This window comes from Antechinus flavipes, chromosome 5 (genome assembly GCF_016432865.1).
Source record: "Antechinus flavipes isolate AdamAnt ecotype Samford, QLD, Australia chromosome 5, AdamAnt_v2, whole genome shotgun sequence".
NCBI lineage: Eukaryota > Metazoa > Chordata > Mammalia > Dasyuromorphia > Dasyuridae > Antechinus > Antechinus flavipes.
In genome coordinates this window covers 177,704,646-177,722,261 of record NC_067402.1, presented here as the reverse complement: position 1 = coordinate 177,722,261, position 17,616 = coordinate 177,704,646, and the positions used below count along the sequence as shown (strand labels likewise).

The following is a 17,616-nucleotide window of genomic DNA, read 5'->3' as shown; positions in this document are numbered from 1 at the left end:
TCATAGCTGTAGACAATAAGATATAATAGCATATCTATTAGTGTTTTCCACGTTCAGTCTAATCTCAAGTAACTGTACAAATTATCTATTCTTTGGAATCTTGTGGGAAATTTTGAATCTTAGAAATGCTTCCATTTATTTCCCATCAGGCATCTGGACTCTCTCTCTCTCCCCTGGGCTTCATCAATTGGACATTAGAGAAATGATAGTTTAAGTTAGTTGAAGCAAAAATATAACTGGGAAATTAATTTTCTATAAATTAGAGACCTGGGCTTGAATCCCTGGGCAAATCACTCTAACTTTTCCTTACCTTAGTTTATTCATCTGTTAAAAGGAAATACTACAACTTCCATCACGTATTTTAGAGGTTTGTATGGATGATGAAATAGATTAAAATGCCATGTAGTTGCAAACTACAATTATTATCTATTCCAATGGCAAAAATAAGTTATTTAAGCATTCTTGCATTAGTGCAGATAATTGAAAATTGATTATATAGAAATGGATTCCAGTAAGGAAATATGGATCGCCAACATGCCTGATGCAAAGCTTATATGATAAATAATCTTTTAACTATATAAAAATGACTATTTCCAAGCTTGTATATTTCTAGGTGATTTTAAAGGAAAACAAATCATAATAGACATATGTATTCTTAATTTTCATTCCATGTTAAAAATAAAGTAACATTTTATTTGTGATTCAAAAATAAATGTGAAAAAGTAAACTGATTTTAAATGATGATGTCCTTCATCAAAAGGGCTGAAATTTTGTTTTATTGATTCTGCATTGGAGCTAATCTCTTGCAATTCTTGTATTTCTATAAAATTCTTGTAATTCTATAAAATCTAATTGATCAAACATGATTCAGAGCAGAAAGTATGGTCTTAAAATTCTTAAGAACAAATAGTTCTTATTTGGTTGGGAGGTTAGCATTTATTTTCATTGTGATGACATTTCTATGATGCACTAAGGAAAAAAGCAGCATAAATCCTCAATAATGACCAGTATAAAAAGCATGACTATAAAGCAGTCTCATTCAGGACATAATCACAGAATTCAACTTCAATACTTTAGAATCATAACATATATGTAAAATATTTTTTCAAAAAAAAAAAAAAACAACATGTTTTTTCTTTGGCCCTCCAGAGTCCACACAGAATAGATAGAATAATATAAATACCTAGGATAGCTTTGTATGTATCTATTACAAATCATCATTAGGAATTATATAATAAAAGATATTGATATATCTTGATATTCAATGCTACAGAGAAAGATGGACAGACAGACTAATGAAACGATTGATAAAGAGTTGTTATTTGTTTGGTTGGTTTTTTAAAATCATGGCATTAATTTGGATACATGCATCTTATAACTTTTGAATGGATTTCTCCATTTAGAATACTTATATTTTAATGGTATAATATACTTAGACATGTATGTTTTCTAATGTAATTACTGAGCAATTTGTACTTTGAAAGAATAGATAGATATATTCAGGCTGGCATATGTATTGAAAATTTAGCAAAGCTTAATAGCATTTTGTTTTGCAACACTATGCTACCACACAGAATCAAAAAAAAAAAAAAGAAAAGTGGATTCTGGTATACAATTAATCAATATTCTCAAACCTTTTTAAAATAACCTTCTAACAATCGATATAAAGTGAATTATGACAAATAATCACATTTTAAACAATCCATTTCTCATTTTGGCTCTCCCATTCTTTTTTCCTTTAAAACTGTCTCAAATTTATTGATGACGTGGAATTACAAAACCATGTTTTATTCTAACTTTTTATCCTTTAAAATATATTATCTGGTCATTTTGATTTTTATAATTGGGGGTTTTACATGAAAAATTTGATAACTTCAGTGTGCCTGTGGTCCTATGATGTCTTTCAATGTATACATTCCTTCTAATAGTGCAGATCTTTCTCAATCCATAATGAATATTATTACTCCCCATCGAAACAAAGGAAATAGGCTTGCTGGGTAAACATCCTAGGGGCTCTTCTACAACCACAGACCTTTTCATGGGAGGTTTTGTGTCATTCAGAGCAGCAATATCCATGCAAGAAATATCTAGCATGGGTAAAAAAGGCTGTTTTTGCTCTGGGTGATCTTTTGGGCCTAGAAATTTGGGTCCTTTCTATTCACTGGATATATCCCTTCCACATTACAGATAAGGGCACAGCATCCCCAACAATCTGGAAAACCCATGTAAAAATTTTTGGCCCTCCCTTTTTTACCATAGAAATCTGAGTTGTTATGGCATTAAAAGATAAAATATATTGCTGATAGTACACAGTACTACACATATATCTTATGCATTTCTGATTTTCTAGATTTTTTTTTCTGTGTTATCTGTTGGCCTTCACATAGCATCTGCAGCATCCACAAAACTCCATAAAAATTCCCACTTAGTTTCTTATGCCGGCCCAGGAAGGGATAACTGTATTAGCAAAATGGAGGACAGCCAGTAAGCAATTATCTAAGAACTACAGTACACATTGTGGATTTTTTTTTTAAATCCATCACTGGTTATATAGATTTTGGCCCTAACAAACTGGCAACTTTATTATGTATTAAGGGATGTATATGTCTGTGTAGGAAGAAGACAATTGTTCTATCTTGCTTTATAAGGTATATTCCTAGGGAAATACTAAACTTAAATATTGCTATGATCCCACAGAACTTTAATACATATCTAAACACCAAATTCTGAACAAGATTATAATAAATTTGGAAAATACTACATTTAAGTATGTAGTCGCTTTATAGTAACAAAACAATGATAGGGCAACATGGACACAATTATATGATTTAAAAACTGCAGCTATTCCCTGAATTATTCAGATAACAGAGGAAGAAGCAGAAAAGAGAGAGGAGATAGAATCTAGATACCCAGACTGGGTTCCAATTTACCAGGGATTCACATTGTCTAAGTGCTTGGCAAAAAAGCAACCCATCATTTGAAAAAGAAAAAGTGATTACAGACATAACATTAAAAAAAAAAAACAATCACAACAGTAAACTACGACATTTTGGATTGTTATTACAGAATACAATATTATTTTACTCACACACAACTTCTTCTCCCTCCCTCCCCACCCACTCACCCCCACAACCCCAAATGACAAAAATAATGCTTGTAAAAACTACCTTTCTAAATACCAGTTTTGAGTCAGATGAATTTCAATATAGTCAGTGTTACTGGCCAATCATCACTAAAATTCCCTCTTCCCATTCCCCAAATTCCCCTTATTGTTTGTCATCCTAAAACAGCTTGATCTTCATTGAATGATACCATTTGAACTTTCTTCCAGAGTTTTATTGGCCAAAAATCCACAGCAAACCACAAAATATTTTGCAGAAGGAATGATTTCCTGGTAAGCCTCCAAGTCAATGTTTAAACCACAGCATTTTGTTTCTCTTTCCTTATGTGATCTATGCAAATTCATAAATAAGTCTGAATGTTTTCTCTTCTGCATAGTCACACACATAAGTACTAAAAACATTGCATTGGCCCATTCACTTCCTGCGTCTCAGTCCTTAGGAAGTGGGTGGGCTAGAGAGGTCTTCACATGGTTCTAGCTGCATTTTTAGCACTCCAATTTTATGAAGATACCAAAGCTGAAGGAATTCCTCTGGCATGGCATGGAAGCCTGAATAAGGGAGTTCATTGTCATAGTAATGATGACTAATAGACTGCTCACGCAGATCCACTGAGAAAGGCCAGAAGCCATAGATGGTAACTTCTTCACATAAGCCCAAGGCAGCACTGACAAGAAAGAGACCTGTAGATAAGCGCTTAGCATGAATTCCTCTGCTTTTCCAGAATTTGCCGATGCTACGAAGAAAGTTGGGATTGGCAAAAAGCACTGTTTGATTGGCACCCACATCTGCCAATGTATAATAAACCCGGAGAGATGGTTCTGTCCCTGTTTTCATAGAAAAAGCAGGCATGTAAATGTAGCTGTGGTTATATACTTTCATGTCATCAACAAATGTCTTTCGGGACCAAAGCAAGTTCTGGAATCTGTCAAAAAAAAGAAAAAAAAGAAAGAAAGAAAAGAATCAATCTTAGCAATGAGGGAAACATTTTATCTTGTGGTGGCTCCAGTGATTAAAGCAATAATTATTTTTGAAATAAATTAGCAATTTATTTTAAAATAATTTTTTACATAAAATCCTCTTTGAACTTGTAGAAGTTGTAAAAAGCTTTTGTGGAATTATCTCCAAGCTCATACGCAATTTTTTTTTATGTTCAACCTACCTCCATATATTATTTTTTCTGAGCATAAAAATACTAAGATGCTTGCTTCTTTCAAAAAGAATTTGCATGGATTCATTTTTATGCAAAATTATTATGAAATAGAATACCCTTTTAAAATAAATACTGCCAATTTTCAAACTTCCTTATGTGCTTGTTAGATACTGTTTATTCTTCATATTTTCAGGGGATAAATTCTGGAGATCCCAGAGAATTCCATGCATACTTTAATGTACCAATAATAATGACTTATTCACAAAAGGGAATTTGTTTCCAACACAAAATGCCTCAAACAGCTGCCTATCTTTCTCTCCTGAGTAATAATTCATATGGTCCTGAGAGTACTCCAAAATACTTTCCTCCCCATAACTCTTCAAATAAGCAGTACAAGTGCTACTATTTCCATTTCACATTGATGGTAGAATTGAATGAAAAAAAAATGACTGGATTAACTGACTTTCAGTGATTTGACTGGGATAAATAAGACATCTGGAATTTGAAATCAGAATTCTTAAGTCCAAAACCAGCCCTCCTTTCACTTTACAACCATGTTTGTGCTTCCAATTGCCTCCTCTCAAAGAGAGATGCTATTTTTCTGTTTTATGAAGAGAATGCCTTGACTTGGGATGTCTGTAGCCAATAGTGGCAGAAGCTGGGGATGAGGACAGGGTAGTTTTAGGAAACTGGAGGAAGTACCACCTAGAAAGAGTTGGACAGCCTGAATCATGAATTTTTGAAACTGCAAATTATGAATCCACAAGATCCAAGGATTTTGTGTTGGATATCACTGTCAGCTTGCCAAGCATCTCACAGTGAGCAGGCATGAACGAGTTGAGATGTACATAATTGGAGGGAATAAACAAATCAAATGAGCATTTGATCATAACAGTCAGGAACTAAGTATCTAAAGCTATATTTATTATAACTGCTAGGAAAAGCATAAAACTCATGTACCATCCAGAACATATTCTCCTCTCAAGTTTCATTGTGCATCTGAATGTTCAATTCTTAGGGTATTCCTCACAGATATGAGTAATATGTGAGTTCTCAAGCCCTTAGAAGAATGTATAACAGCAAGTTCAATCTGACTTCAAAGATTAGATCTAGGTGGTCCTCAAATTCATAAATTCTTGTTATTCAATTTCAAGAGAGTTCTTGTCACAGATATTGTGAATTCCCCTACAGTAGGTGGTCCAGACTTTTAATCCAAAGTTTTATATTTTCTAGCTCATACAAACACACACTGCATATAATCTTGCTTCTTCATTTGTAAAATGATCAAGACTATTCAGCCTAAACTGGTTACAGATTTCATGGAAAGGGACAAATGTGTCTTCAAATTTGAAGCAAAAAACTTGGGTTCAAGAAAGGCCACAGAGAAGTTGAATGTAGAATCTTTTATTAATAAGGAAAAATTACCTAATTTAACCAGTGACTCAGAACTGAAGCTTGGGATTTACATGAACTAAGTTTATTTTGGGGAATTTCCCAAGAAATATATTTGGCTTGTGCCCAAGCTTTTTCCTAGAGAACATTAGAATTTGACATGTCTAGCTCTTCCTGAAAAAAAGCAAAAGGGCGTTTTCTTCCCCTGAAAGTGCTCAGATTAACAAAACATTTAATAAAGAACAGGGTTTTTATATAACCTGATAAAAATGTAAAAGTCTTGCATCTGACTCTATAAATTGTCTTTACAATATTTTCCCTTCTCTGATAAGCCCAAGATATATGTACTATTCCAAACTTCTAGTACTATCCTAAGTGGACCCCAGGTGGAACTGGATTGAAGTATCCCTGCAAAAGTCATTTTCTACTTCTATTGTCTGGGGAAAAGAGCAAGAGAATAGAGGAGTGGAACCAAAAAAGAAATTTTTAGTGATTGAAAGGGCTTCGAATGTCCAGGGATTGGACTGTGTGAAAACACTTTGGGGAATTTGAGGAAAAAGAAAACTGGCTAGTAATCAGCGAATAATAAATGTTTATTGATTCATTGCTTGATGTGAAAGAGGAAAAGAATTGAGGAAAAAAAGAGCTGAAGAGAAAGATTGAAGTAGGAAGAAAAGAAGAAAGTAAGGTAAAGCAGGGCAGCTAAGTGGCACAGTGGACTGGAATCAGGAAGACTCATCTTCCTTAGTTCAAATTTGGCTACAGACACTTCCAAGCTTGTGATTCTGGGCAAGTCACTTACCAAGTCACTTACCTTTATTTGCCTCAGTTTGCTCATCTGGCAAATGAGTTGGAGAAGGAATGGCAAACCACTCCAGTATCTTTGCCAAGAAAACCCAAGAAAATGGGGTTACAAAGAATTGGGACATAATTAAAACAAATGACTCAACAACAACAAAAACATAAGTAATGTAAATTTTAAAAAGGTAAACAGAATGGCCAAAATAAATTGGAAAGTAAAACAAGTCAAATAGAGAAGGGAAAAGAAGTTATAAAGCTGAAAGAAAGCAAATTGTTCAGAGGCAAAAAAGGCTATAAATAGAAATGCACTGGAGCTGCAGTGTATTTACACTTTGGAAATCAGCAAATGATGTAAACTAAGGATTGGTTTATTGTTTGTTGATTATCTAAGCTTTTAAAAAACAATGAGAAAATGTTAATAATACAGATTAAATTTAAAATGTGTCTTTTTTTGATAGCTAGATGCTAAATATTTATCAGCTTACCTCTGGTCATAAACATCTTAATGAGATGGCTAGAAAGCAAGTTATAAAAACCAATTTGTAAAAAGATTAAACAAAAAAAATCTGATTTAGAAATGGGGAAATCTGAATTATTTCAGGAGATGGAAGAATAGAACATCAAAAAACAAAATAGAGGAGGAAAGGGGGAAGAAAAATAATTTTGTAGTTTGGTGCTAAAAACAATATGAAGAGGTGAAAGCTGGATAATCTGTCCTTTGAGGAATGATAAGATATCTACCCTGAAGTTGTCAGTTTATTTTATCCCAGAAGAATCAGAGGGAGAAAAAAATGGTAGTAATCATTAGTGATGCTCTACTGAGGGTATGAGGTAGATATTTGTTAGCCTAATCCTAACAGAAATTTGCTGTCATTCTAGGGCATACATCCAAGATATAACCGAAATACCCCTCTAACCCCCCACGAAGACTTGTGAAACAGATGACTCTTTCACACTTCAGGAGATTCACATGGTCATAAGTCAAACTGACAGAAGGAACACAGAAAGCATTGCTGAGTATGGGACAGGAAACAACACCACAGGAACATTTGGACAAGGAGTGTTAGAGGAAAAAATAAGGTGTTTTTGCCATTGGAATATGCTGCATACTGAAAGATTCTCATCAATTAAATTATCATCTCTGTGCATATTTCTCTCATATCTTTATATTGAGCCTAATCTATTCTTACTCTTCAGTCTCATATCGCCAACTACCTATTGGAAGTTTGAACTTTTTAGAAGATAAAGGAAAGGGACTTCAGGAATACCTCTTTACACTCAGGGTTGTCAAAGAAACAATGGATTTAACCAGAAGCGGGTCTGCAAGCTCTAAAAAGGAAAAAGAAAAAAAGAACAAAATATCTGAATTGGCAGTGGCGGGAGGCTGAAGAATAGAACATCCACAAAAAAAAAAAAAAAAAAAAAAAAAAGGAAGAAAAAACATTCTGTAATCTGGGATTAAAAGCAAATTTACAAACTTCATAAAGAAGAGGAATCTAGATTATCTGTCTTCCTTTTCACAGAAGCTCATCAATTGATTTCATCTCAGAAGAATCAGAGGAAGAAGAGAATGGCAGCTTAAACTCAATAGATTCAAAATAGAACTCAATTATTTTCCCACTCTCCAACCTTTCCCTCTTTACAACTTTCCTATTTCTCTCCAGAGCACTACCATCCATCTAAGTAATCTGGTTTACAATCGAAGAATATTTTTGTGTCACTTTCTCTCATTCTCCCTACCCAATCAATTACCAATCTTGATTTTTCCACCCTAATTTCCATTCACAATGAAACCATTTAGACTTTTGTCACTTCTTACCAAGACTATTTTGACAGCCTCCTAACTGATCTCTCCTCTCTCTAATACAACTTCTATAATATTTGCCAAGTTGATTTTCCCAAATCACATAGTTGACTAAGACCTCTATTTAAGAAACTAAGGAAACTCTATTGCTTCTGATAAAAAACAAACTACTCTGTTTGCATGGAAAGCCATTCACAATCTGACTATCATTTCTGGGCTTATTTATTCTATCTTCAAGCTAAGCTTGCCTAATTATTGTCCATAGACAAATTGTATTTCTTGTTTCTGGCCTTTTGCACAGGTCTGGAAAATACTGTCCCTATAATAAATACTTGTTGATTGATTGGAATAAATTCTCTTCTCCACTTTGTCTCTTAGAACTCCATGCTCCTTTCAAAATTAAGCCAAAGTCAAGTGCCACTTTCTATATGAGGTCTTTTCTATTACTAGTATCTCTTACTCTATTCCAGAAATACTAGAGTATAAGCTATGGGAGAGCAGGAACTATTTGAGGTTTTTTGTCACCATCACTAGGATGTAGCACTGTGCTTGGCACATAATAGGTACTTAATAAATGCAATGAAACAATGAATTAAACTATAAATCTGTATATAAGAGAGGAAAATGAGTGTGCTAAATAATATCTCAAGCCTAATGTGACCATACTCTTCAAAGTGCTTCCCATTATACATGCAATTTTTGATAATTGATATTTGTGATAAAGCAGAGTTTTTTTATAGGACAGCTAGATGGTGCAGTGAATACAATGCCAGGTCTAGAGTTACGAAGATTCTCATCTTTCTGAGTTCAAATCTGACTTCAGATACTTAAAGCTGTATGATCCTAGGCAAGTCACTTAAATCCATTTGCCTCAGTTTCCTTATCTGTAAAATGAGTGGGAGAAGTAAATAGTAAACCACTCTAGTATCTTTGCCACAATAACTCCAAACTGGGCCATGAAGGACATGACTGATTAAACAACAACAACAAAGGATATTTTATGAACTGTTTTCACAGGATCATGTAGGAAGTATGTGAACACATCAATAAAGTTCTGCCAATTATGAGTGAAGGTGATGTTCTAATTTTATGAGATTTAGCAGGTGGTAAGAAGGAACAGTCAACTGTAGATATCCCCCAAGGTATCCCATCAGATATGGGAACTAAATAGGAGATTCATTAAGGGTAGGAGCATTACTTACTTAAAACATATTCTCTTTAATTTCTTGCGTCTGTGTATTATAAATCAATCTATTCTTTCTTTGTGGATAAAGTTCACTAGGATTTACCCGCATGTGGCCAAAGAGAAAATAAGGAAGCAAAAAAGGTATATGTCAAAAGTTGTGGGCATATGGAGAAAATTGGAGGGAATGAGACTAGTAATCCTGAAGACATGTTTGTTAGATTGCTGGTTGAATGTTTGAGACATATAGATTTTAGAACCCAGTATAACTCCCACCTTGGGGGAATGGGAGCAGGGTTCTCACAGCCTCAGCAGTTACTGACATCTAAATTTGCAGATTATTGGTCTACTAATCACCAACGTGAAAAATTCATGAAGAATTTGTGTTAGGCCATAAGAGTGTCCTCACATCATAATGCATTATCCCTTTATATTTAAGAACATCAATTGGTGATTTCAAAGGAAAAGGAGTATCTTGTGTAGAAATAGAGAAATAAACTAGATGCTCTCAGAAGAGACTATGGAGGTATGATACTGGTATCAACAGTCTATTATATAGAAGAAGTAACTGGATGCTGTAGGGAATGGGGCGCTTGATTTGAAGTCAAGAAGATTTAACTGAGTTCAATCTTTCCTTAAGCAGGTACTCATTGTGTGACCCTAGTCAAGTCATTTAACTGCTCTCAGCCTGTGTCCTCCTCTGTAAATGGGAGTAATAATACTACCTACCTTACATAATTGTCAGGAGGATCAAATAAGAAAACATGTAAAATGCTTTGCAAACCTAAAAGGGATGTATAATCATTAGCTGTTTCTAACATAGAATCACAGAACTCAATTGATCCAATCTCCTCCTCATTTTACATATGAAATAAATGAGGCCAAAAAAAGTAAAGTGGCTTACTTAATGCTACATTGCTATTAGTGGCAGAGAACCTCCTCAAGAGTTATCCAATTATCTCTAAGTCAGTAAATCACATGTCTTTTGTGAGAATATAAACTCAGCTGTGATCTCATTATTATTCTTTTCTCTCCCTTTGGGAGATGGTTAGGGTGAGCTTTATCAGCAATAATCCTTTATATGTCCTGTCTTTTGAACTGGTTTCCAACCTCCAGGGGGAATATTTTGGGTTGCTGAAAAAGCTCATGGAGACACCTGTTTATATATTTCCTTCCTTTCCTTATTTAAATACTTTCTTTATTGAATCAATCTATTTCATTATTTGTCAGCCCCTTCTTATAGTCTCTGTAACAATTTTCTTCTTCACTTCTTTTTTGTCTGATTTTTTAAAAATAGTTTTATCCTGTGAGAAATCAGTCCTCTGTCACTTCCTTGGAACATCTGCAAAATCACTCATGTGCTTTGTAGTCAGAACTAACTCAAAACAGGAACTAGTGCCCTTTGTCATTTTTGTGCTAATAAGACAAATGCTATTTTTTTATTTTGTTTAGTCTCTCAATTATGCCCGGTTACCTCATCTGCTCCAATACTTTTGTCCTCATCAAATCATTATTAAAAGATGAGAGAGGCAGAAACATTCAAAGATATGTTTAGCTAAAGATTTTTCACTTTTTCCCCAAGAACAGTATTTACATAAAACTAGCCTTTTTTCTCACTGTGCTTTTGCTTATAATTTATGCTTTCTGTCATGGTGCTTATATTTCCACATTTTTTACCATCCACTTCCTGACTAAATGCATTTCCAGATATTATCTTTTGCTTTCCAGTACTACTTAGACATTTTGCCAATTTCAGTGTTGGCTATTTTTATTTTTTCTTTCTTTATGCAATTTGTTTATCAAGAAGTTGCTTCTTCCCTCCCTTTTCTTCCCTCATATTCTGTCTTTGTTTCTGTCTCTCTCTGTGTCTCTCTCTCAGTCTCTCTCTCTGTGTGAGTCTGTGTGTGTGTGTTTCTCTGTGCATGTCTCTCTCTGAGTGTGTCTTTCTCTGTGCATATGTCTCTCTGTGCATGTGTCTCTGTGCGTGTGTGTGTGTGTGTCTGTGTCTGTGTCTGTGTCTTTCTCTTTATCTCTCTTTCTCTCTGTAGGTGTGAGTGTCTCTCTCCTTTTCTCCCTCTCCCTCTTTCCTTATTTCTGTCTCTGCCTCACACTTCAGCATTTCCCAGAGGAAACTATTTTACTAGAAAATATCTATCTTTCTACAAATAAGTGAATTAATACTCTATCATTAGGAATACTATATTGTACTTTCCCTAACATTGTAGCTAGAGAAGACATGTCTAGAAGTTATCTGGCTGAGACAAAATTAACTTTTTTTGTTCTAAAAAAAGCATATGGGTCCATAAAAAGAATGTTTATGGAAAGCTTTGAATGACTATGAATGGCTGCATTTAAGGAACTTCAAAGCATCTATCAATTCCATTAAATTAAATCAATTCCATTAAAAATTCTCATAAATTATGTGGTTTGTGCAACATCCAAATGATTCATTGAATTAACTAGCTGTTTTGATATTATATAAAAACAGCCTATAACTTTTCATCCCATAAAAAGTTAATAGCTTGAAGTTTTTCTCCCCTTTCTAAATTCAACTTAACTGCAAATAATACAATTTTATTCCTCCTTATATTAATAAGGCACTGCTCAACTTTGTTCTACTTTTCAATTGGGAAGAGAAAAAAAGACCTGCCAGAAGTTGTTCAATTGATTTCAGTTATGTTTAACTCTCTCATGACTCTCATTTGAGGTTTTCTTGATAAGGATACTGAAGTGATTTTCCATTTCCTTCTTTAGTTCATTTTATAGATGAGCAACTGAGACAAACAGGGTTAAGTGAGATCACAGAGTTGCACAAGAAGTGTCTGAGGTAGATCTGAACTCAGAAACATGAGTCTTCTAGACTCCAGACCTGGCATTCTATCCATTGTACCACTTAGCTGCAGGATATTAGCTTCTTATTTATCCATTTTAGCAGGCTGTACATACTCGTTCTTTAGAGATTTTTTTTAAATCCGATCCATACTTTTTTTCTTTTCATCATGTTCATTTCTCAGGAAGAATAGTGGAAAATCTCCCTTCCTCACCCATGAACATTTCTTTGTGACCAAGAACAATAAATAAACAAAAACATTAAGCAGAGTAATGACATCTTATTAAATATAACATCATGTCCTGGAAGTCATAGAAGAATAACTCTATTCTTACTTCACAGCAAAGAAACTGAGTCCCAGGGAAGGTTATATGACTTGTCCAAGATCACATTGTTAGCCTATATCAGAGGTCAAGTTTAATCCAAGATCCCATGACTCTAGAGCCAATGTATTTCCCACTGTGCTTCCTTGTGTCTCTGCTATGACAAGATTGCCATGTTTGATCTTCTGATCTCTGGTACTTTCATTGGTTTTTTATTTAATTGGTTCAACTTCTCAAAAGGAAGGTAATCTTTTAATTGAAGTCATTTAACTGACACCTGAAGAAGGTTGGGCTTAATTCAATAGGCTATGAGGAGGCACCGACTGAAGGGTTTTTAATAGTGAAGTAATATAATTAGAGCTGCCAATTATGTGTAGCATGGAATGGAGAGGGAAGATACTACAGTCTGGAATATCTGTAATAAGCTATTATAGTACTTCATATGAAAAGGAATATGAGATTGAGCAAGGTTAATATAATCGGTAAGTTTATAGAGAAAGAGGATGGATTGAATAGAAATTGTAAAGGTAAAATTGACAGTTCTTGGAAGGAAATATTTTGTTGTTGTTTTAAATTTTAGCTTCTAATAATTGTCTTTAGATTTTGGTTAATTAACAGGCTTCCAGACACATAGTAGACACTTGATAAATACATTTTTGGTTTTCTGATTGTTGCCTCACCCTAGTACATACAGTAAGTATGGGTCTCTTATCTTTTACTTACATAATCTAATATTCATCTTTTTGTCTTTACTCTCTTCCTCCTCCAATCATCCTTCATTGTCAAGTTAATCTTCTTTACTTACAGATCTTGTCCTTCAAACATATGCTGAGCACCTACTGTATATAGAAAGAGATGTGGTTGGAAATGTTTAATAATCTACTTTCTATACTTTCTGGCCAAAGATCATGCTCCTTGGCAGGGAAAGAAAAAGAAAATAAGAAATTAATTGTTCTGTCTTCTTTGTGTTGTCTTTTGTTACCATCTATTCCACACCAATAAATGTATTCTTATTAAAGTCTTCCTTCCTCTCATCAGTTTAATAAAGCTTTCTTTTGTAATATTATGGATGGTGTCTTGAAAGGGGAGGGTCAATCTTCATAACCAAGAATATCTTATGGGGTAGAGTGAGACAAGGGAGGAATTATGAGCAAAAAGAATGAGAAAATCCTCCCCAAGTCTACTGTGGGCTCTTGGGTTAATGAAACTTTCCCATACAAGGATTACAATAGGTCATTTTTTTTCCCTCTTTGTCTCATTCCTCCAACTCTGAGTAGACTGCAAAACTGTTGATGCAATGGCTATATAAAAGCAGAGACTTAGAGTTAATTATATCAGTCAGTGAAAGCAGAACATCTATTTTCATTCCATCTTGTGATTCAAGTGCTGCTGGATTACATCAGTCTTTGCAAGAAATGCATTTACCTGAATGTGCCTATCCTAGGATTTTGAACAGATACCCGTCTGGTTCTATGCCTCTTTGTGCTGAGTCACCCTGCCTCCTTCTGCTAGAAAGCACTGAGCCTTGTAAGAGTTCTTTAAGAACGAAAAATTCAGTTCAGGAGAGATGCTTTGGTTAGAAACAGAGACATATAGCAAGTAGGTCCCAACCTTTTTCAGTCCATGATGAGCATAGATGAAATTATTGAAACATTCTTGAGGTAGAGAAGGAACCAAACATCTTTCTAATAACCTCCCTTATCTGCCAACCATGTATGATGTATGTATAGTACACCTATAAACATATTAATATTCAATTGTGAAGAAATCAGTTTGTTTAACTGCATCTCTGGAAAGGAGAGCAAAAGATGCAGGGAACTCTCTAGCGAGGAAACTCTCTACTAACTTCAAACGCTAACTGTTCTTAGAATTTTAGGAACTTTATCAGAATTGAAAAACTTTGCCAAGAGCCACATAGTTTGTTCTGAGGCAATCCACCAGCTAGAGTACTACACTTGCAGGTCTTGAAGTTGAACCCAGGTTTTCCTTAATCAAAAGCCAGTTTTCTATACTCAAAATTATGAGGATTACCTCTCATTTATTAACATATACACTATTAGGAGAATTATTTTTTTCTTTAATATATTCCAGACATCTTATCCGTTTGAAATGCCAGAGCTATATCTCCAAAATCATTCATGATTAAAGTACAGTTCAAAGGCTCAAGAAAGAGAATTTCTCTAGTACAGTCTCAAAGGTGAGCTTTTTTTCTAGTCTCCATAAACTCAAAGGAAAAAAAACTCTTTCAAAGGCAAGAGCCACAGAGTGGGAAGAGGCTTATGGAGAGGGGAGGTTTCGCTTCATCGTCAGGGCTGCTTCAGGCTTGTTCCAGGCTGACATAACAGCCATTTTGCTCAGAAACTCAAACATCAGACAAGAAGCCCAAGAGACTTTGTGGCAATGAGTAGTCGCATTAAGTGGTAATTAAATATTCACGTGAAAAATCAGTAGATTTTAGATGGACTAAAAAAAGCATCTGAGATTAGCCTGTGTGGGAGAGAATTAATCAGATGTAAGAAAAAATAAACTTTTTATACTTCTAAGATATAAGCTTTTCAATTGCAGGGACTATTTTGACTTTATAGCTCTAGCACATAGCAAATAGTTTTGCATATAATAGACAAGTGTTTGTTGAATTAAAGGTGGTTTTTTCCTCTTTGTTCTATATATTATGATGAAATTTATAATTTGATATACATCCAATTATAATTTATATGTAAATTGATATATTTATGTTTGATATTGTAAATGAACTTATTCATGTTGTGGGATTAGTCACATGTACATATATTAAATGTAGCATTAATATGATATTTCCCTGGGGTTCTAAAGTATCCAATCTGAAGGCTGAGGCCTAAATTACTATACTGACTATCTGCACATCTGAGTGGCAGCAAATCAGGATAGAGCATAGCTAAGGAGAAATTCACCAAAAATCCTAAAGGTCTTAGGACCATAGTCCCTGGAGTTAGGTAGTAACACTGTTCAAAAAAGGATATCAAGTCATCTCAAATCCTTAGGCATGAGCACATCTCAAATGTTCTGGGAGTCTTTGCTTCTAAAAGCACATAAATTAGAAGGTGAATGGCTCTATATGTAAGGTATATTATTGGTGTGTTTTATTCCCTATCATCTTGGAGCTAAAATGAGTGCAAAATATAAGTTCAGTTCAGTGAGAGTAGAATCAATGATGTGAATTTTGAAACCAGCTTATTCTTTCTCCTTGTTAGGAAATGTTAAAATGTTCATCCTAGGAACTTAGTTTCTCAGACCATCTTATTACCACAATTAGACAACCACGATGTGCCCAGACTGCCTTGAATAGCATCTTTAAGATACCTATCATGGGAGCCCAGGTTTTCCCAGATGTCTTTGTTAGTTTCTTCAAGGCAGTCTCAATATTTCAGTATACATCTTTGTTCCCATCTTTATTTCCCCTCCTCCGCTGAAAGAAATCCCAAGATTATATTTCCCTATAAAAAGTGCTCATGATGAAGATTTTTGCTGAATCTTTCCAGTAGAACTCAGCCCATTATGAGGTACTTATCACCTCATAGCATCCTCCCCCTAAAGGCTCCTCTCTCCTGATTAATTGTGAGTTCTACTAGGAAATTCATCTTTCCTTTTGCTAATTCATATAAAAAGTAGCATATCTTTGTAATCTATGATGGATGTCTTATCATGATTGTTCCATGTCACAAACTGAATCTCTACTATGATATTTTCATATAATATTCTCTTTTCAATTTATTGCTCTCCTTTTACCTAAATTAATTTATTTAGGTATTTTGGTATTTTGATCTATTTCTATTTACCATTCCTGAGGCCTATTTTACCTCATTACCAAGATGGTACAGAAAGGCCAGAAAGTTGCCAGAGTTCTTCCTACCTCAGAGACAATGTTAAATCAAGCCTCTAAATAAATTCTGGATTGACAGAACTCAGATAACATGAAACAATTTTCTAGCTTAAGATAATTTAGAAGGATTTAGGAAAAGTCTGTCTCACTTGGATAAAAGGAGAGCACATTTCAGTGCAGAAAGTGTCCAAGCAAACCAGCGGGGAGCTCTTAGCCACAACACACATGAGCAAGGTGCCTGAGTCCTAGCTCTACAGGTCAGTAGCCTAGTAGGCCAGCTGTGAAGCCTCCAACCCCAGTGCAGAAGGCAAATTGCAAGCCCTAATATGGTGATGTGTCTAGGCCAAGACACTCCAATGCAGCAAGCAAGCCACAAGCACTTCAAGTCCCCCAGTGGAAAGCCAGTGATGATATCATGATTCCCAGCAAAAGAAGCTTGAGACAATCCCACCCTGTCCTAGCAGAGGTCAATTTTAAAAGTCACAAAATAGGCTAAAAATGAATAAGAAAAAAGAGCCCTAAATACATGAAGCTATTACAGTGACAGGGAAGATCAAAACAAAAATTTAGAAGAGAATAACATTCAAAATGCCCCCATGTGAAGGCTCAAAAGGCAACTGGTCTTAAGAAGAAAATATACTCTTAGAAGAGCTCAAAAAGAATTTTTAAAATCAAGTAAGGGAGGAAGAAAAAAATTTGGGAAAGGAAATGAATCATGCAGAAGAATTATGAAAAAGAATCAACAGCTTGGAAAAGAAAGCATAAAAATTGACTGAAGAAAGCAATTCCTTAAAAAATAGAATTGGCCAAATGGAAAGGAAGTACAAAATCTAGGTAAAAAAATAATTCCTTAAAAATTGGAATTGGGCAAATGAAACCTAATAACTCTGAAATATCAAGAATCTTAAAAAGAATGAAAAAATAGAAGAAGATGTAAAATACTTCATTGGAAAGACAACTGAGCTGGGAAATAGATCCAGGAGAGATAATTTAATAATTATTGGACTACCTAAAGATCATGATCAAAAAAAAAAAAAAAAAAAAAAAAGAACCTGGACAGCATCTTTCAAGAAATAAAAAAAGGAAAACTGTCCTGATATCCTTGAACCAGAGGGTAAATTAGTCACTAAAAGAATTCACTGATCACTTCCT

The 17,616-nt window shown here is 34.5% G+C and overlaps 1 protein-coding gene across 1 annotated transcript in view; it reads right to left on the bottom strand.

Moving 5' to 3' along the window:
* Nucleotides 1-3,321: 3,321 nt before the first annotated feature.
* The window catches only part of ST8SIA1 (ST8 alpha-N-acetyl-neuraminide alpha-2,8-sialyltransferase 1), a 104,045-nt gene continuing 89,750 nt past the window's right edge, over nucleotides 3,322-17,616 (bottom strand). Inside the window, exon 5 of the mRNA XM_051963417.1 lies at nucleotides 3,322-4,044. Within this exon, the coding sequence (XP_051819377.1) occupies nucleotides 3,558-4,044 (487 nt within the window). The 3' untranslated portion in view covers nucleotides 3,322-3,557. The remainder of the gene's footprint in view (nucleotides 4,045-17,616) is intronic.